This window comes from Molothrus ater, chromosome 2, assembly GCF_012460135.2.
Source record: "Molothrus ater isolate BHLD 08-10-18 breed brown headed cowbird chromosome 2, BPBGC_Mater_1.1, whole genome shotgun sequence".
In the NCBI taxonomy this organism is placed as follows: Eukaryota; Metazoa; Chordata; class Aves; order Passeriformes; family Icteridae; genus Molothrus; species Molothrus ater.
In genome coordinates this window covers 73,953,742-73,976,817 of record NC_050479.2, presented here as the reverse complement: position 1 = coordinate 73,976,817, position 23,076 = coordinate 73,953,742, and the positions used below count along the sequence as shown (strand labels likewise).

At 35.3% G+C, this 23,076-nt stretch overlaps 1 protein-coding gene across 1 annotated transcript in view; it reads left to right on the top strand.

The window, feature by feature from the left end:
* Positions 1-925: 925 nt before the first annotated feature.
* The window catches only part of ATM (ATM serine/threonine kinase), a 55,271-nt gene continuing 33,120 nt past the window's right edge, over positions 926-23,076 (top strand). The window contains 29 exon segments of the mRNA XM_036384770.2: positions 926-1,015; positions 1,101-1,213; positions 2,419-2,564; positions 2,975-3,139; positions 3,937-4,102; positions 4,381-4,619; positions 5,382-5,545; positions 5,779-5,948; positions 6,495-6,866; positions 7,409-7,603; positions 7,943-8,038; positions 8,536-8,761; positions 8,885-9,016; positions 9,747-9,872; positions 9,996-10,085; positions 11,014-11,182; positions 11,781-11,980; positions 12,533-12,615; positions 12,704-12,859; positions 13,338-13,413; positions 13,551-13,681; positions 14,049-14,169; positions 15,253-15,429; positions 16,198-16,367; positions 16,691-16,937; positions 17,513-17,631; positions 19,337-19,463; positions 20,672-20,871; positions 22,147-22,321. Coding sequence (XP_036240663.1) covers positions 944-1,015; positions 1,101-1,213; positions 2,419-2,564; positions 2,975-3,139; positions 3,937-4,102; positions 4,381-4,619; positions 5,382-5,545; positions 5,779-5,948; positions 6,495-6,866; positions 7,409-7,603; positions 7,943-8,038; positions 8,536-8,761; positions 8,885-9,016; positions 9,747-9,872; positions 9,996-10,085; positions 11,014-11,182; positions 11,781-11,980; positions 12,533-12,615; positions 12,704-12,859; positions 13,338-13,413; positions 13,551-13,681; positions 14,049-14,169; positions 15,253-15,429; positions 16,198-16,367; positions 16,691-16,937; positions 17,513-17,631; positions 19,337-19,463; positions 20,672-20,871; positions 22,147-22,321 — 4,623 coding nt within the window. The 5' untranslated portion in view covers positions 926-943.

Here is a 23,076-nt window from a genome sequence, read left to right as displayed (position 1 = left end):
CCTGATCTTGATTGAAGCCGAGGAAATAGGAAATAATGAAATAGGAAATAAAGGAAATAAATGCAGTCTAAGACAGTAGATATTTAAAGTTTTACTTAATTAAATAGCTATTTTTATATTCTCATGTAAGCACTCAAGATGCAGTGCTGTGCATCATGAACGCCTGCTCTCCCTTCCGCATTACAGCAGCAGCATGTGTTTGGAGTTACTTCCAGCTTGTGTGATCTGTCTTTTCCAGTCAGGGTTTCTCTTGGGTCTTCTTTAAGGGTGTAAAAGTATAAGCATGGCAGTTAAATAGAGTGTCATGGCTGTGATCTGCAGCATCGTAATTTTATGTACTGCAAGGTCTAGCTAATTCCAACCTCTGTCAAAGAAGAGGTGTAATTTTAAGTGATCACAGAAGGAAAAAGTTGTTTTTTCATATGACTGATACTTAATAATCCATTGACATGTTGAGTCCCTGGGGATTTGTCAATAGATGGTGCATACCTATGAAAATGTACAATGTGAGAAAGCATTTTCCAAGTGCTGCCTTCTCCTGGCAGTATCACATTAAAAGAGCTACTGAAAGTTAGTGCCACTTGCCAGAATGTATTTAGCTCTGTCATTCTCACTATGATTGTCCTCCCAATTGTGTGCCCAGCTCTACTCAGCACTCAAAGAAAGGAAGTCAGAGTTATGTGAACGGGTTCTCTGTGGTTATTCTGTGACCAGTTGTCTGTGGGAACAGATTGCATTCTTGCCATGAAACTGATTGAGTTTTGCAACCAATAAGACTGACCTAGCCACAAATGAGCTTTTCCATGAAACATTGAACATTGTGGTTCTGTTTGATACTGGACTTTCAGTATACTTTTTTTACTTGGCTGTGTGGTCAATAATTACTGTTTAACCCATTTTTCTTCTGTGTGCAGATATAAATGACTCTTCTTCAAGCTGAGCCATGAGTCTTGCATTAAATGATCTGCTGGTTTGTTGTCGTCGCCTTGAAAATGAGAAAGCTGTGGAGCGAAGGGTAACAAGTTTTCTTTTGGGCAGTGTACCTCAAATAACAATGAAGGGAATCATAAGCAATTGTTCTTCTTGTAATACATTTTCAGAAAGAAATTGAAAATTTCAAGCGACTTCTCCGTGATCCTGAAACAGTTCTCCAGCTGGACCGGAATTCTGATTCCAAACAAGGAAAGCAACTCAATTGGGATGCTGTATTTAGGTAGTTCCTTGGTTTTGTTTGTGAATGGTCACAATTTTCTTGAATGGGATATCATTCTTTTCTTTGTTTGGCCTATTTTAATGCTTATCTTTCTGTATATTGAGTTAGACTTCTTGTCAGCTTATAAACAAGTAATTACTTACCTTAGTCTCCAAAGGAAGTAAGTTTAAAATGGCCAAAAGTGCCACACTTATCCCTTACAGAAAACTGCTAGGAAACTCAATAATTGGGTAGGTTCTTTTACTTGCAAAAATAATAGTTACTTTCTTCTTTGGAAAATTATTCTTCACTTCTGATTTTCAGTCTATACTCTTAGGTGGATTACAGGTAGCTTTGTTAAAGTTTCTTGTGGTGCTGAATTCCTCAAGATACAGTAGAAGGACTGTGGCATGTTTGTAGAGGCTGATCTTTGGTACAATCTGCTTAAAATGTACTTTAAGATTGGACTAAGCATGAGTGTGATAAGTTCTTACGGCAGCTTCAGCCAGTGTTAAATTTCATGGTGGAAGTTCATGTGAATTACTGCTTTTCATTCAATGGGTTCCTGCTTTCCATGATGCTTTTTTTAATTTTACAGCATTTGAATAGTTTTTGTTTCACAGGTATACCAAAAGTTTCGTAAAAAGTACTTGATAAATTTTGTATGTTGCTTTAGAGACAGTAATATATTAGGAATACACCGGAGGAATACAAAAATAGAGCCTCTAAACTGAATTCAAATAGAAGGCCATAAAATCTGTAGCAATTACCGTGACAAATACAGTGAAAAGTTTAATTTATTGGTAGATCTAAAATATAATCCATATATTAACTTCAAATTATAAGGAAATAGGACGTGAAGGCTTTCCCAATAAAAGCAATGATAAGTACTTCTTATTATTCTGTTTTATAATGTTGCAGCATAAATAAAAATACTTAGCAAGGTTTTTTTTCCTAATTGTATGTTTAGCACCATGCAAAGTTTAAAGGAAAGTTTGGTTCCTACTCCAAGTTGTTTATACGTTATCTTTAAAACTTGCATCTTCTTTTATAGACTGTTTTCCAGTCATGCTTAGACTGTAGTGTATTTCAGTTGGGTTTAGTCTTTGATAATTAGAATTGTGAGAAGAACAGGAACTGGCATTCTAGCCTAAACCTACATTTTCTTATTTTACTTCAGTCATAAATGAGCAGATCCTTGGTTAATCTCTCTTTTATTTTTGAAGTGTCTTGCAGAAATATTTCCAGAAAGAACTTAAAAACCTGCAGCTGACAAAACCAAATGCATCTGCTTCAACCCAAACTACAAGACAGAAAAAAATACAAGAATTTGGAAGCTTGGTCAAATACTTCATCAGATGTGCTAATAAACGTCAGTAATACGCATTATCATATAGAGATACCGATTTGGTTTGGTACTTTGCTTTCAACTTTGAATTTTAATTTTGAAGTTACCAATGTAGGGTTCATCATATTTGCTTCCAGATGTTTGTTATTTAAATATCTTAATGTGAATCTGTCACTTGTGCTCCTTATCTGTCCTTTTTGATGTTCACAGTGCCTTTTTCTAATTATTCAGTGTGTCTATAAGATATATCCTCCCACTGGTAATTTATATTTTAGAAACAGTTTAAGAAAATACTTCCTCATAGAACTAGGAGGAAGTTTGGGGGTTTTGTTGTTTTGTTTTTTTAATTAGGTAACATTTACAAACAATTAATTACAGATTTATTTGGTAGAATTTGGGTTAATTAAATAATCTCATGTTGTTTATTCATATAGGACGACCCAGACTGAAATGTCAGGAACTTCTGATTTATGTCGTGGAAATTATAAGAGATCCAATAAGTTGTGCTGCTTATGGTTCTGACTGCAGTAGTATACTCCTTAAGGATATTCTGTCAGTAAGGAAATACTGGTGTGAGATATCCCAGCAGCAATGGTCAGGTAACATTTTTGAGTTACTTGGAAATGTGTTTTCTTTTGTAGAAGCATGTTTTAGATGCGTTTTAATTTGTTTGATGTCCTGTTGTGTGAGGTAGTGCACAAAATATGGAGTAAAGCAGTGTCAGCCTCTAAGAGCTTACACTTGAAGTAAACAAAGCAACAAAGTTTAGGAATTGATTTTTTTTTTCTTTCTGTGTACTGTTTGCCTATTCTTGCTGAAACATAAGCACTTCTGTACAGTCGGGTCATGTATGCATGGTCTGCACAGGTCACTGGGAGGGAGCACAGGCATGGAGAGCCAGTGGGTTCCTGTGTGGTGGTTTCTTTAGGAACATGGAATTTAGCTGAGTCTGTGGATGGGCAAAACCGGGAAGTGTGGCAGAAGAAATGTTGACATTAGATCATAAGGAGCGCAGTGGAATTTAGTTACTGAGGTGAGGCAGGGCTGAAGGCCATAAATCTAGAGGAAGTCAGACTTTAATCCAGTAAGTGGAACAAGTTGCTTTTATTAAAGAAGGGATATATAATCTTTGTAAAGGTTACTATAACCTTTTCTAGTGGTTCCACCTTAATGCTTGATTATAACTCTTGGGGTACATCAGAGAAGTCAGCTTTTTTATTTATAAAATCAGGGATCTGTTGCTGTTGAAAGTAAGAACATGGATTCCAGCTGTTGACCACAGAGTGGTGGTCTCTGTATCTTTAATGCAATATTTTGTGTCAATATTTTTTAATGTAATCCTCTGTATTATATATGTTTATACTTATCTGCATGTTTTTTTTAAATACATTTGCAGAGTTGCTGACCCGGTATGGCCATTTATACCTCAAACCTTCTGGAAGCATTAATAGAGTCTTAGTGGCTAGGATAATTCACACACTTACAAGAGGGTACTGCTTACAAACTGATGGGTTGAGTTCTGACATGCTTGTCTTCTTTTCAAAAGCAATGCAATCTGCAAGGTACGTTGCAAGTGCTCCTTTTGTATGCTAGAAAATAACTTATATTAAGTACTTGGAATTAGACTTGAGTAATAACAGGTAATACTTCTTCAAATATATTTTCTTCTGTCTTTGAATGTCAATTAAGGAACTTCTCTAAAATACTAATGACTTTTGCATTTATTCAGCAAATACTGTTCTGAATGTTGTTACTTGCTAGAATTTGCATTTAAACAATACTTACGAAAATAAATAAGGTTATTTCTCTTGGAAGTTTGAGTGTTAGGTTTGTGTTACAGGCAGGAGAAGAATACTGCAGGCCTGGATCATATTGTTGGAGCAATGAATATCTTCTGCAACAAGTTTGCTGACAACTGTCGCATACAGATTTGCAAAGTAGGGGAAGAAATTTTGCCTACGGTGCTTTACATATGGACTCAATACAGGCCAAAGGATTCCCTGAAAGAATCAATAATTGAGTTATTTCGTCTCCAAGTTCATATTCATCATCCAAAGGGTGCAAAAACTCAGGGAAGAGGTACAATGAAAAGCTTAATTTGTTTTTTTTATTGCTGCATGTGGTTGTTTAAATTATTGTGCCAAGTCTGAATTTTGATGCTAAGTCTTGGAAACATTAATGGTAGTGATGATTATTTGTCAGTAGTTTTATGCTATGGGTTAATACTGAGTGAAAGTGAAAAGGAGTTTTCAAATTGTATCCACTAAGACCATATTAATTGTGTTAAGTCCTTTAAAGGTTGAGGCATCTTTTAATCAAAAGGCAGTTTTAATTGCTAAATGAAAATACTAAGTCTTTGGGGAAAGGAAATAATAATTTAGATTGGGTTTGTATTGGTGTCTTACCAGCTCTATTTAAACCCAGAAATTACTACTGTTAATTGAGTCTGACTTACACTATAAAACTGGTCAGAGAATATAACTCAGTAATTATGTTTGTCATGGTCTATTTTAGTTCTAGCATAGTTTTTTTTTTTTTTTATACTTTGTACAAATCTATCCATTACCTTTAACTGTATTCTTTCCAGTTAGATGAGGACTTGTTTATTAGAAACTTAATTCCTACCCTAATTATTTCTGTATGCTGATTAAGTTCTCTCTTAACTTTTCCCCTTTTTACTTGATTTGTTCTAAAGTATAGAATTTACTTTTCAGGCCTGCACTTGCTGAGCTTTGTTTGCCTTACTCAGATTTTGTCTGTGTTTTGCATTGTCTAGGTAGGTTTATGTATTGTATCAAGTGGGTGATACATGCTATCTTTTAATTGTGTTTGCATGTACAGGTGCATATGACTTAACAAAGTGGCAAAGCATCTTACATAACCTGTATGATCTGCTGGTGAATGAAATAAATCTCATCAGTAGCAGAGGGAAGTATTCTTCAGGCTCTCGTAATATTGCTGTAAAGGAAAATTTAATTGAGTTAATGGCTGATATTTGTCATCAGGTAACATTTTTATTTGAGTACATGATTGACTATACCAAGCTGTATGTTTTGCTGAAGTAATCGTACCTTTTGTCTGTGATCTGTTGTGTTTTGTTAATTCTGTACAGTTTAGAAATGTATTATACTGTATTTCACTTATGTTTCTTGTTAGCCTGTAAGTATTTCAGTTTACTTGTAAATACTGCTGCTTTTTTCCCTTAATTTGCATGCTTTTTAATTTCTCTTTATGAAAGGTTTTTACAGAGGATACCAAAGTCCTTGAAATTACCCAGTCATATGGTGTTTCACAAAGAGAGCCCAGTGAGAACATGGTGCCAAACAAGCGCAGGAGGATTGAGCTTGGCTGGGGGGTCATTCGAGACAACATGCAGAGATCCCAGAAGGATTTTGATGTCATACCTTGGTAATAACATCTCTACATGGAAAAAGTATCACTCCAAACATCTTTTTGCATTTAACGTTCTCCTGAATATGTTATGCGTTTAAGTTGGGTGTCTGGACATGCTGTGATTATATATCTAAGCAGTGAACTTAGAATGTCAGCACATTTGGAAAGTTGCTCTAAGATGGCTGTGTCATGGTACAGTAACCATTAAGAGTTTGGCCATTTTGGTCTAGTTCACACAGTTTTTCTGTAATACCTGTTCTGAAAACTGTTCCAAGGCCTGGCTTCTTACCTTGGACCTTGATTGAGTGATATTTTGTTTGCCATGAGGGACCTCTGAACTGTAAGAAACTGTTAGTGATAGTGAGGCTAGATGAGTCTTTACAAGTGAAAATGGTAGAAATACTGGATCTTTAACTTTTGATAGTAAACAAATCACCTTAATACTGCAAAATGTAAATGAGAAATGACAATTGAAGAAGGCTTTGTTTGTTTGTTAATTTATTTCTGAAAGTGCAAATTTTTGTATATTTGGTATTAATTGCTTCGCTTTGTGTTTTCAAGGTTACAGATTGCAAGTCAGCTAATATCCAAGTATTCCATGAGTATTCCTAACAGCGAGCTGCCTGCCTTACTCAATGTCCTTCACCAGTTACTGCCTCAGCAGCGCCGAGGAGAAAGGACCCCCTATGTGCTGAAGTGTCTCACAGAGGTGGCTTTGTGTCAAAACCAGAAAACTGATTTGAAAAGCACCCACAAGCTGGAGCTCCAGAGAACCTGGGCAAAGATCTGGACTCTTACCATTCGCAGCATTAGCCTTCAGCAAATTGAAGTGGAGAGCTTTGGGCTGCTTGGAGCTATGATCCAAGAGAATCTTGTTGTAACAGATAAAGAGCTCTGGAAGATATTTTCAGGACCTGCATGCAAACCTTCAAGGTAAAATGGAATCAAGGATAGTGTCTTGTGTCTGATCCACATTCCTCTTTACTGTGTTACTCAGTATATTGTTGTTGTGATTGTATTTCTGCTTAAGAACTGCACACATTTGTGCAGACAGACACCCAACTTTTTGTTCTAAGTATTTGAAATTATCATAAATATGTAAAAAGACTGAAAGCAGAGGCAGAAGAGGCAATCATCTTCACACTTAGAATATACTAAAATATAAAATGGACAAAAATTTAAAGATCTGACAGAAAAATGTTGATTTTTTTGAAGTTAAGAAGCATGTTTTCTGTTGAGTTTTTATTCTGAAATAAGTACTCTTAGTCTTAAGATAGGTAGGAAATGTCTGTAATAGCCAAGAGAAATGAAAATGCAAAGATTTTAATGAAGGAGTTGACCAGTGTGCATGTTTTTTAACTTGCTTATGTACTTGATGCTTCCTGTGCATGCAGAAATACTCGCTTTGCTTTAGAGTTCTAATGAACAAATACCACATGGTTTCTCACAGATCCCCTGTTCCATTTTTGTTACAGTTCTGCTGTATGTTGTTTGTCATTAGTGATGTCTGCCTATTCAGTGCCAGAAAATTTGGACATAGGAATGGAACAGAATAGTTCTGAAAGAAATCTGGGTTCTTTGTTAAGGGAGGCAATAATGAAATGGCTCCTGTCCAGCTACTTGGAGGAAGAAATAGAAGAATGTGCAGAGTTGCCTCCTGTGCTCCTCAGGTAAAGTTTTTGTGGCATAATTTTACATGTAAGCTCACCCTGTAACACAAAAAATTTTGCAGGGAAAAACATATTATATTAATGCAGAATTCTGTTATATTAAAGCTTAAGCAGAGTCTGTAGGGTTTTTCTGCTTCTGTAGAATGTCATTCTGGGGATATAATTTGGTTATATGTCCATATCATGGCAGATATGTGATCTATGCATTAGAAATCTTCAGTGAAAACTTAAATTTCATTGAAAATACCCTGTTAATCCAGTCAATGTTTGTGTATGCTTCAGGAATCCTAAGAGCTTGTCTGATTGGAAGAACATACAAAAACATTTTCTTTCTTACAGTGATTATCCTCATCTTATATTACAAAAAATTCTTGTGAGCCTTACAATGAAGAACTGCAGAGCCTCCATGATCTTTTTCCAAAATGATGCTAAATGGTATGTTTTTGAATTAATCATTACAGGCACTTAAGCTAGGAATGCTGTTGCATCTTTCATCAATGCTTTGGACTATATCCAGTTTCCTCTTAATAAGACTAAAATGTGTGTAACTTGTTCTGATGCAAGATAAGACTTACCTACGAGAAGTTAAAAATACTAGTCTCAGGGGCTTTGTGGATTTCTGCTTCAGCTGTGTCAAGTAGGCTGAGGTCAGGGACCCTAACACAAAGCAGATGCTGCTCCGTAACTGCAGGAGAAGGCATGATCTCTGTGCAGGCTTTATGTTTCCTTACAGTTCAGTTAGAGCTTGAATGGTATTGTCCATTCCCCAGTAAAAGTCATGTCAGAAAGTAAAGGTCAACCAGGGTTTGGAAGCACAAAAAGATAAAATATTTTATTTTGCTTTCATATATTTCCTGTATTTAAATAATAGTATTTGAGACTTTTAAGTTATATACTGGCTGTTAAAGTAAAAACTGTGTCTTTACTTCAAGTGAGCAACATGTGCAAGTGAAAGAAGAAAATAATTTTTCTGATGTTGAAGAGCTGTACCTGCAGACTACATTTGATGAAATGGATATCTTCACTAACTTTGGAGTAAATGTTGCAGATAAAAATGTGACTGGTTCAAGACTTGTCATCAACCAAAATCTTAGGGAAACACTGGAGAACTGCCTTTTAGCAATGTCAGATAAGCTTTTAAGCAGTTGTGGTCCTAAGGTAAGTTAGAAATTGTTACATCCTTATATTTGTGCTCCCAAACAATCTATTTCCAAGGCAAAGTGTATGGAGTCTGTATTTTGTGGTGATGATACTGGTATTGATACTGTGTATTTGATTTAGTCTAAGGTTGTTGCTGCTGAGCACCTTGTCCGATGTGTCAGTCTCTTGGCTGGCGTTCTGGGCTGCTATTGCTACACTGGTATTTTTAAAGAGGAGGATGCCTGTAAGTCAGAGTTGTTTCAGAATGCTAAGGTAAGCAGTAATGCATTTGGGACCTATTAAAAATTAAATAAAGCATTGAATATTAACTAATTCATAAAATTCTGTTTGTATTGGCACATTTTCAGAGCACAGGTGTCTCCTCAGAAAAAGGCATCTTAGAGAGGTTTAAATAAGTTTCTGCTGCTGAAAGAGAGGAGTCACTGAAATTCTGTCAGTACACCAGCTCATGAGTTTTGCAGTGGAGATTATTCTAAATATTGATATATTTCTGAGTCACAGCTTTCCAAAAAATGGAAGTCATGGACATGTAGACAAAGGACTAATTATAGGAGAGCAAGTCCTTTTTTTGTAGGTCTTTTATTCAGGAATTTAAGATAATTTGATGGTTCAAACCAGTATGAAGACTGCTATTGCTAATATTTTTATTATTAACACTATCTGAGGTGGTTCCTGGCTTAAATACAGAAACCTAAAACTTACACTTTATGGAGATGTGCTGTATTTTTCTTTTGTGATGAAAATATTAGTGTTTCACACATCCCTAAGCCATGGTTTTGTCGCTACTTGAGCAAAATGAGCACAACAAAAATACCAGAAAAAAAAAGTGGGTTCATTGATGCACACTATGAATATCAAAGCTGTATGAATGAGAATGTATGAATGAGAACCCTTTCCTTTTGTGAAAATTTGTGTACTGTGTAGGTGCCAGTGTATAAGGGCATTTCACTGGGGTTTTCTAACCATGTTGTATTTTTGCTAGTCTCTCATTCATTATGCTGGAGAAAGCATTTCCCAGTCTATAAACAAACTAAATGAAGATACCCAGATCAACACACTGAGGACCTTGATAATGCAGTGTACAAAATGTTTGTGCAATTGTACCAAGGTAAAGTTTATAAAGGACTTTAAATTTCTTTCTTCATTAATGAGATCAGGAAATTGAGTATATCATACCTTTAATTCCTGAAAATAATTAATTAAGCTATCTGTACCTCTTACTTCCTTACAGAACAGTGCTAATAAGATGCTGTCTAACATATTCCTGCGTTTGTTAACATCAAAATTTATGAACGATCTGATAGATATTTGCAATAATCTGGTAAGTACATTCTGTCTGTCTCTGAATGCAATGCTCTTCTGTGAGGGGATTGTTTTTACAGCACAGTAATCTGGAGGCCAATCAAACAAGATACATATTACTGAAAAAAATAAATTGAAATACATTGAGTTTTATAGAAAATTCCAAACAGAAGCATTTCTGTTTAGCATTTGAACTAAATGAAGAGCAGATGGATAACATTTGAACAAGGTGAACATTCCAGCTCACATTAAAAAACAAATTTATGTTGTTTTTCATGTTTTTAATACTTTCTTGCAGTAGAGGTGTATACAAAAGAATTCTATACCACTAGATGGTTAACGTTAATGCACTTGTAAAGGAGCAGGGTTTTTTGTGTTTATCGTGTATTAAATCTTACTGTAAATTACTCCTTTCCCACTGGCAAAAGTGGAAGTGTACACATCACTGCACAATTCTTAAAATTTCTTTTTGGCACATGGTGCTGTAGTCAGGTCTAGGTAGGCAAATTCCTGCTTTTCAGATGAGGGAGAGGTGGGGGTTTTGCCATGTGTTAACTTGCCATCTGGTAGGGAAAGTAGTAATTAATTTGCCCTCAGAAAGTCACATGCCTCCTTTTCATTTCTTTCTAATTATGAAGTACGGAGAGAAGTTGGTGAGTTTTATGGAAAAAACTGGTTTTTTAAAAACTAACACTGTCCTTGGCAGAATCTAGAATGCAGAGATCAGTATCTGTCTGAGGAAGCTTCTATCCTAAAGAGAATAGTTCAGACAGTGTATAGAAAACAGGTTTATCACAAAGGATGAAATTCATCAATTCTACGTCACCCTTACTGTCTTCCCCTGTTCTGGTTCACTGGAAAACTCCAGTGTCTTTCCTTGTGCTATGTCTGTGGTGTTTCTTCTGTCCCTAAAAAGCAACTGTAAAAGGCTGTGGTGTTTTTGTCAGATGACAGTTACTGGAAAGCCAAGTGTACTGGGAGAAGTGGATCTCAGGAATGATCCTGAGGAGAGTATTATGGAAGTAGATAACCAGGCATCTGATGGTTTGTTTGATGATCATTCAGTGACTGACATCAGTGATACAAATGAATCTGGTGACATGCAAACTGTAACAGGCAAGTATTTTCTACCTCCAAACTACTTCCAAAAGCTTGTTTTTGCAAATATCTCTTTGCTTGAAACTTACTAAGGTACAAAATTATGCTGCATTATTAGTAGTTGAAGCAAGTAGTGGTTGAACTAGGTACTTTCTAAGTTATAATTTTCATCAGTACTTTAGAGATGTTAATGAAGTGTTTGAGCTCATTTAGAAAGGAGTAGTTTAATTTCATAGATCAAATAAGGCAAGAAGAGACACTAACTTTTTCAGAGTCAGACAAAAGTTTTGGCATAGAAAAGACTAGAAAATGTGTCTATAGAATACTTGTCTCTCATTAGATTGTGCTTCATTATCTTAAAAATAGTCCTATTTAACTTTTCTCCTTCTCCTGATCAATAATTCTTGACACTATTAGAAGCTACAAGTACTGATGTTACCTTTTGTTTTAAATTCTTACTTAAAATGCTCTAGCTGCTCAATAACAAATGAACACAAAGGTTGCTTGTACTCTATCTTTTTTGAGAACTAATATTAGTTTTGCAAAGACTTAAAATGTTACCACCTCTTCTATTGCCTTTGGAGAAGCATTTCTTACATGAAAATCTTACTTCCAGGTGCTTTGAGCCCATTAGCTGAAGAGCAGTTGACAAAGCAGGATTTACTTCTCCTTGAAATTGTGAGGTTCTTATGTATTTGTGTAACCACAGTCCGAGTTCAGACACTGAGCTTCCGAGCCTGTGATATTCGGAGGAGGCTCTTAATGCTGACTGAAGGCAGTGTCTTTGACAGCACTAAGCCACTGCATCTGCACATGGTGAGTCTCAGGGGTTTTTACAGCAGACCCACTTCTGTAATTGTACTCTTACTAAATTTGCTTAGTCTTTTCTGTTGCACATTGTCTTTCTCCTGTCATCAGTCCCCTGGGAAGACTTAAAATGGCTCCATTTGGTGTTTTGAAGTGTGTTGTAGTCAGGAAAACAGCAGTTCATATTTGTAAGCCAGAAAATGAAGAGTTGAGAAAAATATATATCTTGCCTTTATAATTAATTGTTTGTTAAAGAACTAGAAATAGTCTCTGCAGTAGAATAATATCTGTGGCTTAGTTTACAAAGGATATATATTTTACTGCCAGAAGTAAAAGTTTGATGTGTGTAACGAAAAGATTGACTGGTCATCTTTTTTTGCATGAAAAGATGACCAGTCAAGCATGCAGTTGCTGATGATAGGTGTTTTCCTGCATGGTTTTGTGTAAGACTTAACAAAACAGTTCCTAATTTTTCTTTTTGACTACTTATTCTTCCAAGTACTGTTCATCGTTTTAGTTTTGTTTGGGCTTTTTATTCCATTTGGGTTTTTTATTCCACAGTACTTGATCCTGTTGAAGGAGCTCCCTACTGAAGAACACCTCTTGCCTGCAGTCGATGTTGAGATGCTTCTTAAGCCTCTCTCGTAAGAAAGAAACTATTCAGCATGTTTTACATCTATTTCAGGGCATTTGGTGGCTTTTTCAACCTATTTTTTCTTTCTTTCTTTCCAGTAATGTGTGTTCTTTGTATCGTCGAGATCAAGAAGTTTGTAAAGTAATCCTAAATAATTTGCTCCCTATAGCAGCAGGGTTGGCCCAGTTCAAAGAACCTATTGAAGAGGCAAGGAATGCCAAAGGACAGTTTTTGACAGTTGTTGGAGCCTTCTGGTATGTTACTTAATGCAGGAGTCTGTTGGACATAAAATTTTTGATTTTTAGTTTTTATCTTGGCTATCAGTAAAAAGACTGTAGTGCTGTCTGTGTCTTGCTTGGGGTTTTTTTTTGGTCTTGTTTTTGTGTACTGTGGAATCTTTATGCAGCATTTAGCTTCTCAGATTTTCTGTGTCATGCTATATTTGTAGCAAAAAATTAGTCCTTAAGATGGTACCAGAATAATAAACACTACACTGCTGTATATAAAAAAGGACTGATTCTTTGCTGAATTGTATCAGTAATTATGACAAGGGCTGAATTTCAGCAACCCAAAAAGAATACTGTCTGCAATTACCAATAAAAATGTCAAATCCTCCCAGACATGCCCATGGAGCACAAAAGAGTCAACTGTGAGCAGCAGAAACGAACTTGCTAGACTGTTTCTCAAAACTGTGGACACCTTTTTCCGTTAATTGAGTATTCCTTGTTTTAGGCATTTATCTCAAGGAGGGAAGTGCACAGCATCAGTAAGAGTGGCCCTTTTAAATTGCATGAAAACCCTGCTTGAGGTAATCCCAGATTTTCTGACATTCATTAGCATACTAAATATTTATTTAAGATGTACTTAAAAACAGTGTGTAAATATCTTTTGCATATTGCAGTGTATCTTCTGTACATTTTGAATCACAGTATTAATTTTCTTCAGGTCGATCCTCATTGCAAGTGGGCAATCCTTAATGTGAAAAATGAAGATCTCCCTGTGAGTGATGCTTTCCCACATTTCCTTGCAGATAGTCACCATAAAGTTCGAATTCTTGCTGCAAGGTCAATTACCAGGTGATAATATAGATATTGTTTCTGTTTGTAGGAATAATGCCTAATTTCACTTAACTGGATGTCACTTCTGCTACTGCATAGCTGGTCTTTTCAATACCTCTGGAACTGCAGTCTTGTCAGAATATAAAAGCCTATCAAATTTTGTTGAAGTGTTCCAACTTTGTATTTCAATTATTCTGTGATGTGAGAGATCAATATAGAAACTGCTCTATAAGAAAATAAAGAAAAATCTATATAAGGCAGTTGAGACAAAAATAATTATATTCAGAAAATCAGAATGTTATTGGTATGCACAAAATACCAATGTTGTGCATACCACCACCATTCTGTGGTGTTATGCTTATAATTATTGTTCTTTTTTTTAAAGCTTGTTTCAAGATGTGAAACAGAGAGATTCTTCTGGAATGTCGAGACCTCTTCCCCTGAAGCTTCAGCAAAAGGCTTTTGAGAATGCATACCTCAGAGTTCAGGAAGGAATGAGCAATCTGGTACCAACATCTAGTCATTAGTTGTTGTCTAGTTTGGATGTTTTGAATAAAATTATCTTTAATATCATCATGTTTAGTTTTCTGAAAATACTAATTCTTCTGGACTTTTTGTAATCTGAGCTCGTGAAACAAAGTGATAGTCAGGGAATTCCTTTCATATCCAGTCACTCACGGTTTTGCCCACATGAGAATTTTGTAAATTCGTAAACTGTATGTTTTAGACTTCTCTTCTTCGTAATACTATTTGTTGTTCAGTTCTGTACTGTACTGTACCACTTAGGAATTGCAGAAAAATGTAGCCTCAATAATCTAGTGAAAACATATAAATAATGAATAAGGAGCAGTGTAAATTAAATAATGTGTTTACACAGTATAAAACTAGATTTGTAAATTTCAGAAAGATCATGTTTCCAGTGGTATTAAGAGCACAAAACTGAGATTTGCTTCAAAATTTGAGCTATTCAGAAGAAGCTTGAAGTGAAGGAAAAGTTACACTTCGGTGCAGTGACTGGAAATACAACAGTGTGATGCAGTACTGTAGAATTTCTTAATTTTTCTTTTAGTGTCTTTCAGTTTTCCTCCTTCCTTGCTACCATGTAAAGTCGTCTACTTCATCATTTTCCCTCTTTTTCTGTCATGCTGTTACCTACCTGCATGTCATCTCTTTTCCCTTTGTCTGCTGTGGCCTTGCTGCTGAGGCCTCTTCTCTCTGTCATCTTTTTCATCCCTCTGTACTGTCACCTCCAACTATTTGTCATCATCTGATTTCTATGTTGCTTTGGGTCCTTGTTCTGTCCCTTCAGCTTGGTGGTGTCTGTTAGCTTTTCTCCTTTCACTGCAGTTTCTTGTAACTTTTATTTAAACTCATCACTTGTCAACACAATGCCTTAATAGGGGGAGAACTGCATTTAAATAGCAAGGCAGTTCTTCCCTATATGCCCCAAGGAGTTAAAAAAGAAGACTCGACTTGTTCAGCAGTATTTATGTCAGTGCCCTAATTTTACATTATTTATGCTGATTTATTAACTAGGAAATTGCTTTAATGGAATATTTGCTCAAGGTCTTCATGATTTCTTATTGTAGGTCAGGGGTGATGCAAGTCCTGAAGATCTTTTGGACAAACAGAGTAATGGAAAAGCAGTTTTGCTGATGCTTATAACCATGGTTCTGTGCTGCAGCCCAGTCTGTGAAAAACAAGCTCTGTTTGCTATTTGCCAGTCTGTGAAAGAGAATGGATTAGATCCTCACCTTGTGAAAAAGGCAAGTCTGATATTTCATTTGATATTTAGGTTATAAATTAAGGTTAGGTTAAAATTAAAAGACTACAAGATGTTTTGCTCAGTATTGAAATTTGTTAAATATTGTAAAGGTATAACTAATATGGTACATTACTGAATTAATTTGTCTTTATATTTAATGACTTACATAGAAATAATAAAATCATGAAAGGCAATTGTAATGGCAAATCTAGTATGTTCAAAGCACAGATCTCAAATACAAATAGACTTTTATATGCTGAATATTGCAGATCTCACATTAAAAAATCATTCGACCCAGAGGAAGCAAGTTTTCTTATGTGGAAAGTATGTAAAATAAATGCAGTGTATTGGAAGATGGTATGTGTCTTGTGGAATTCTATTTTGAAGTTCACAAGGGTGTACTGAAATGATAGCTGTTTATACATCAGCCTTTCATACCAGGAATTTTTTAAGTGCATGTGTTCCTTTTATCCTTTCTTACTATTCACTGCTTGCTTCATGTTTTTGCACACAGTCTGTACCCTGCAAAATGAGTACTGGCCATCCTTTCTTTACTCAGATGGGTTAGTTGTAGTTCCTGGATTGCACTCCAGGATCTCCTGAGATATGGCAATACAAATAATAAAATAACTTATCCTGAAGAGGGGCTGAGTTACACAAATATTCATTAAAAGGCTGGAGGGTACACATGGAGGTGTAATATTGTCAGTTTGCCATAATATCATCTACTCCCTATGTTATTTTTGCATTATTAATTCATGCATTTCAGGTTTTGAAAAAAGTGTCTGGCATTTTTGGCTATAAAAGTATAGAAGACTTCATGACATCACATTTAGACTATTTGGTGATGGAGTGGCTGAAAATAAATGATACTGCATATAGCCTGTCTGCTTTTCCTTATGTTCTTCTGAACTATACTAGCCTTGAGGAGTTCTACAGGTGAGTTTGCTATATGATGAAAGTATCATTTAGATTTTATTTACAATTATGATACAGGGTCTCAAGTTGCTAAATGTAGCAATGCATCAGGATTTTGTTGTAAGGTGATGTATTGAGAACTTTTGAAATGTATTCCAAGCATCATGTGTATTATATTTATGCAGGTAAGATTTTCTTTTTTGTGTGTGTGTGTGTGTAGCAGTAGCTAAACAATGATTGGAAGTTTAGTTATACAGTAGAGAAATGGTATTTACTATGTGATGCTCAAGGTTTTTTTAAAAAGTAATTTAAGGACATTTTGGAAATGTATTTACTACATGTAGGTCTTGTTACAAAGTTTTGGTTCCACACCTGGTGATTAGAAGTCAGTTTGAAGACGTGAAATCACTTGCCAACAAGATTGAGAAGGACTGGAGACAAGTTCTGGCAGACTGCTTTCCAAAGTTACTTGTCAATATCCTCCCATACTTCGTCTATCAAAGCCACGAAAAGAGTGAAGTAGCAGAGCAAAGAGAAATGGCTTCTAAAGTCTATGACATGCTTAAGGATGAAAACTGCTTAGGAAAACAGGTATCCATTTAAAATGTGTAAGTTGAGTTTTATGGTGTTTAACAGACCAGAAAGAAAAATTTATCTATTATGTAAATAGTTCAAATTTATAGGTGCAAAAGTAATATTTTATTAAATACAAACTAGATGAATTTTTATCCCAAGGATTTCAAGGAGCTGTTCAATAGAAACTTTAAGACAGAAAGTTGACTGAAGCATAATTTTTTTCATAATGCAATATTTTTTTTTCCATTCATTGTACAGCCCTGAGTTTCTCTGTCATATATCTGTCACATTTTCCTCTTAAAATATTTTGTTAAGGCTTTATGATGAGTCATCTTCTCCAGGGGCAGACTCTATGTTCAGAACTAGTAGTAAGGTGGAACTTTTTTTTTTCTATATACTGTAGGAAAGCAGACTGTTCTACCTGTTGCTACCATAGAGAAACTTAACCAGGCTTAATTTATGAATGAATTGTATGTCATGGATGATGGAACAAGTAGAGAATCTAGAGAAGTAGGCTTTCTCAGAAGCCAAAGAAATAATTCTGGCTGAAACACATTTTTCTAATTAAAATGCTATTTTTCTTCTTGTAGCAAATGGACAATTTATCCCATAGTAACTTGCCAGAGATTGTGGTTGAACTGTTGATGACTTTACATGAACCAGCTGGTACCACAGTCGAAGAAGGGTCTCATCTAAGTAAATACATAAGGTATATACTTGCAGATTTTCTAAATGCTGAGTGTGTTTGTGTAACATTGTGCATTAAAATGTGCCCTTCAGGCATAAGAAGAGGTAACTCTGCAGCTGAGAGGGTTTATTGTTACTCCTAGTGACAAATCATAGTCATACCTCCTCAGGTAGTTACTCCCCAAGGTCAGGATGAGAAGCTCCGTAATGTGGAATTTTTCTTCACTCGAGGTCACCAGTTGTGGTGGTGTTCACAGGGGTCGCAGGATGAGGGAAGAGATGAGAATCTTGACTCCATGTTTCAGAAGGCTGATTTATTGTTTTATTATATTAAAAGATAATGATCTACTAAAACCATACTAAAAGAATAGAAGAAAGTATTTCATCAGAAGACTAGCAAGGAAAGTAATGGAATGATAACAGAAGCTTGTGACTCTCAAAGAGTCCAAGCCAGCTGACTGTGATTGGCCATTAATTAGAAACAACCAACATGGACCAATCAAAGATGCACCTGTTGCATTCCACACCAGCAGATAATTATTGTTTTTCTTTTCCTCTGAGGCTTCTCAGCTTCTCAGGAGAAAAATCGTGGCAAAGGGATTTTTCAGAAAATATCATGGCTGCACCGTAATATTGCAGCCAATGGAAGGAATGAACAGTGGGCCAGGGAGTGCTGTTGTGTGGCGTTGAGCTGGACTGTTATGGCACTGCCAATTGACATAAGTTCAAACCTAGATGGACTGCCCTCTGTAAAATTGGTCAGATTCTAGTCTATAAATTAAAGTGATTCAATGATTTTTAATAACTTGAAGTCACAGAGAGGAAAAGTGAACTGTTTCTTAGTGGTTCTGGCTGTGGCAGCTCTTGTCTTTGGTAAGGAGATCGGTTAGGCAATGCCAAGTAAACAAATTCCTAATTAATAGAAATAGCCTAGTGCCAGAAATATCTTCATATTTATTACCTTTTCAGTCTTTGTTTTTGTCCTAAAATATCCATATTTGCATAATAGTTTTCCAGATTTTCATGTTCAGATACAAACTTTTTGGAAAAACATTGCAATTTGTAAAGTTTTTGAAGAAGATACCTTTATTGTAAAAACAGTTAGTTGAAAGAGTCCAAAGCATTTCTTGGAAAATCTGCCAGAAGTTAAATAGCTGAGAATTTAAAAACTCTTCAAAGAATTTTTTTGCAATGAGTTTATTAACAAACTGTGGTGTCTGCTTGTAAACAAAGCTCTATTTAAGAAGGAAATGGTAAGAATGGTAAGAATAAGAGTGATGAAACTTAGGTTATATGCCTTTATTACTACCATGATGCATTTCTTTTCTTCTTGAGGTCCCAGAAATTTTCACTCCCTTGTTATTCCTCAACCCAATTGTTCCCACAATTACACAATGCAGAAGATTTAGCCATGAATTGTAATTAGATTTTTGTGCTAAGTACCTTAGATGAGACAAATGTGTGGATTTTTAACAATATCATCTCTCAAAAAAAAAAAAAAAAGTAAAAGAATGTTTAGAAAGTACAGTTTTGAAAGCTACCATAGAGGAACAAGAAGCAGATACAAAATAAGATGCATGTCACTTTTCTGGATGCTTTTGATGCTCCTTATTAAAAGCAGGTATTTTCTAGGAATTAATGTGTTTATTCATCAAGACTTACTATATTAAATACAAGTGGTTTGACTTTTGAGAAGAAAAATATAAATCTCTTTTTTATTCATTTAGAGAACTGGATCCTGCTCCTAATCCTCCTCATTTTCCATCTTATGTGATTAAAGCAACCTTGGATTATATTAGCAACTGCCATAAAAGCAAATTAAAAAGTATTATAGCAGTTCTTTCTAAAAGCCCTGTAAGTATGATGATGTATGATGTAAGAAAATTATGAATTTATTTCCTATAGAATGCAAAATTTCTGTTATGGGTACCCTTTAGTTAAATTAGACATTTTCATCATTTCTATGTGAATCAAAAAACCAGCCTTAGACCCTTTTCTATTCATTTGTTTGCCTCTTGAAGTGGAAGATGTCCTAAATTCAGGGACAGAGTTATGTGCACTATATAATTATATTACTTCATTAATTATTATATTATGTATGTAAAATGTCTTATATAACTGTGTAAATTATGTAATTATATGCATTATATAATACATATAAAGTAGAGTAGATTATTTTAAAGCTTTTTATTTTAAAATCTCTGTGTACCAGTCACAGTTTAGAACGTGGCATATTTGTCACGTGTTTGAAGAATGTTCTAAAATAATTATACTTGGTCAATTGTAACTACATACAGCGTACAATTAAAATATCAAATTTACTTACTTTTACTGACAGTGTGAAAATTTTATACTTAGGGATATTTTTTGACACTTGATTTTCATTTGTTAAAGCAAAATATGAAGACATAGGAAATTATACAGCCTTGCAATGAATCATAAATATTTTACTGTCTTCTAAGTTTGTTCCCTAGAAATGTATCTGTTTAAAGTTATGCTGTTTTATTGCATATATTGTCAACAACTTCCTTTGCCTACCTATTAATAATCTAAAAATAGGAAAAAAAAAATTCTAAACCATGTTGTATGTAAATCTTTTGAGTGTAAAAGTTAATATTGCCAGCCAGTGGAGTAAGTTTTTTAAAATGTTACGCTACCTGCCTAGTGTTTTATAAGTTTACAGTTTTAACAGTTGCAGCCTGCAGTGCTGTGTTCTGTCAAACAGTGCATCTTGCACACATGAAAAAATACAGGTTGAATTCTTACCTGATGCTTTCATGGTTTTTAATTGATGTTTCTCTGTTGATACACATTGCAATCATTGTTTGGCTTTCTGAAAAATTGGCATAGCATATCTCATGTGGGGGGAATAAAGAAAGGAAAATGAAGAGGTATATGGCTTATAGTCCTGTTTGGGGAACTGGTTTCTCTGTAGGTCTTTTGTTTGTTTAAAGCAATAAAAATAATTGCCCATGTTTGGTTTTAAGTTTTTAAAGTTTTTTCTTGATATCTGTATTGACATTATGAATAATTTTTTGTGCTCGTATTTTATTCACTCTTAGGATTCATTCCAGAAAATCCTTCTAGCTCTTTGTAAGCATGCTTCAGAAACAAAAAACATGTATAAGAAACACAGAGTTCTTGTAATTTATCACCTGTTTGTTGGTCTGTTACTCAAAGAGATCAAAGACAGTTTGGGAGGAGCCTGGGCTTTTGTCCTTCGAGATGTAATTTACACCCTGATTCACCACATCAACAGCAGGTAAACAAAGTAATTATCTCTAGTTCTTCCTGTCTGTGCTCCCTTGCTCCTGTAACCTTACAATCTGATATTGCTAGCAGATGGTAATTAATCTGTAAAATTAATTATAAGTTGCTAAAATTAAAAATAAAGTTGCTATTCTTTTATAATTTCAGAATTTAAACATAGAACTCCTAATAAAATATGGAATGTTTTGTGCTAGCCTTGTATTTAGATGTTTGCTATATTGAAGGTTTTGTATCTGTAGTAGGTTATCAAATTGTAAAAATAAGCAGGGTTAGGAGATTTTCATGATGGGGTGCTTAGGAATTTAAATCACATGGGAGAAAAATTAAAAATGTGGGGTTAAGTGCAAAGTAAGCACATGTCAAATAAAATGTGCTTATTGAGTTAATAAGAGTGTTGGCATTTACATTCTCACCCCTAAGTACCTATGGCAAAGTGAGAATTGTACACGTTGTCTTAGCTTGCCTTCAGACTGAGAAAACTGGTCCTTCATCAGGTTAAAATTTAAGTGGGATTCTTACCTTTTGCATAAGATTATAGATACTTTCTTACTTGAGCTTTAACTTGGGGTTTCCCAGACAGTTATTAGCCTACATGTCTCTGAGTTTATGTATAAATTGATTCCTCAGCTGGTTTGAAGCATTTCGTACCCTGAGATGTTGGAGACATGTGTGGATTGTAAATGCCATTATTATGGCATTACTGTTCTTATGTTAAACACTCAACTGAGGCAGGGGCTGCTGATGCACTGGAGAGCAGCACTTCCTTTCAGAGGGACCTCAGAATTCAGCTCAATAAAACCCTGAGAACCTGATCTGAATTTGAAGCTGACACTGCTTAAGGGAGGAAGCTGCACTGCATAATCTCCAGGTGTCCTTTTTAACCTTTTTTTTTTTTTTAACTAATAGCCATTTTAGGTAGAGGAGGATTCAGAGAGCATGTTTTCCATTTTTTTCTGCTTCTGTCAAGATTGTCCTGACAAGTAATAATCTAAAACCCTTCTAGGGATTTTTTTTTCTTTATGGTATTTATCTTTTAACAAGATTTTATTCCATTTTCTGAAGGGATCAGTCAGATTCACTGTGTTTCTTTGTGTTTCCTGAGCTAAGTCTTTAAAGCTGATTCATTGAGTTGATAAATTTTAAAGTTTAGAATTAATTCATCCTGACTTTATTCTTTTTCCCTTATTATTCCAAGATGCATGAAATGTTGATACTCAAGACAGTGCCAATTTGTATTTCTTTAATTCCACTTTGTTTCCTGTGACAGACCCATCGTAATCAGGGACATTTCCATGCGCAGCTTCTCACTCTGCTGTGACCTGCTGCATCATGTTTGCCACACAGCAGTTACATGCTGCAGCGATGCTCTGGAGACTCACCTTCATGTTATTGTGGGAACCCTGACACCTCTTGCCATGGACCAGTCTCAGATTCAGGAACAGGTAATTTTGTGGTGCTGCTTATGCCTTAAGTGTTAGTTTTCCAATTCACGTTCACTGTTCTTAACGCTCTATCTGTACTTGTGTTCAATTTTAATTCCTTTTTCCTATGCTTTGGAGATTTATATAAAAACTATTTTTTGGATGTAATACTATGCCTTTAGTTTTTTTAAATGCAATTTCACTTTTGGTACTTCTGTTTTGCCAAATAGCACATCAAGCAGCCAAGCAACTCCTTAAAAAACTCTGTGGATGATTTAATGGGAAATATGATGAAGACCTTTAGTACAAGGTGTCTAAAGGACAAAAAGGAAATGTGTGCAGAGAACAGATTTCAGTAGTTCACCTATTTATTTAATAAATGATCGCTTCAAAAAAATGTAGCACGTAGGTCTTAAATGGGAAACAAAGCAGTTTCTGTTGTGTGACAAGCATTGTTTCCCCTCTAGTGTTGCTTTTTATGTGCATTCTGCTAGGGGTGGAAATATAAGAGGATTCAGAGATTTACAATTAGTAGCTGTAGGTCAGAAGAGTGTGCCTGTTGCACTTCAGTCCTCATGTTGCCTTCTGGCTTAATCTGATTCCACTGTACCATAGGCATCTGCATGGTTGCACTGTAGCCCTCTGCTCTCCTCCTCCCTGTACTTCCAGTTCAGCTGGAGGGCTGCACCAACCCAGCTGAAAGTAACCTGGCAGTCTTGTTTCACAGCTTCCTGATTGTGATCAGATTTACAATATGTCTGTATAAACTGGTGCAC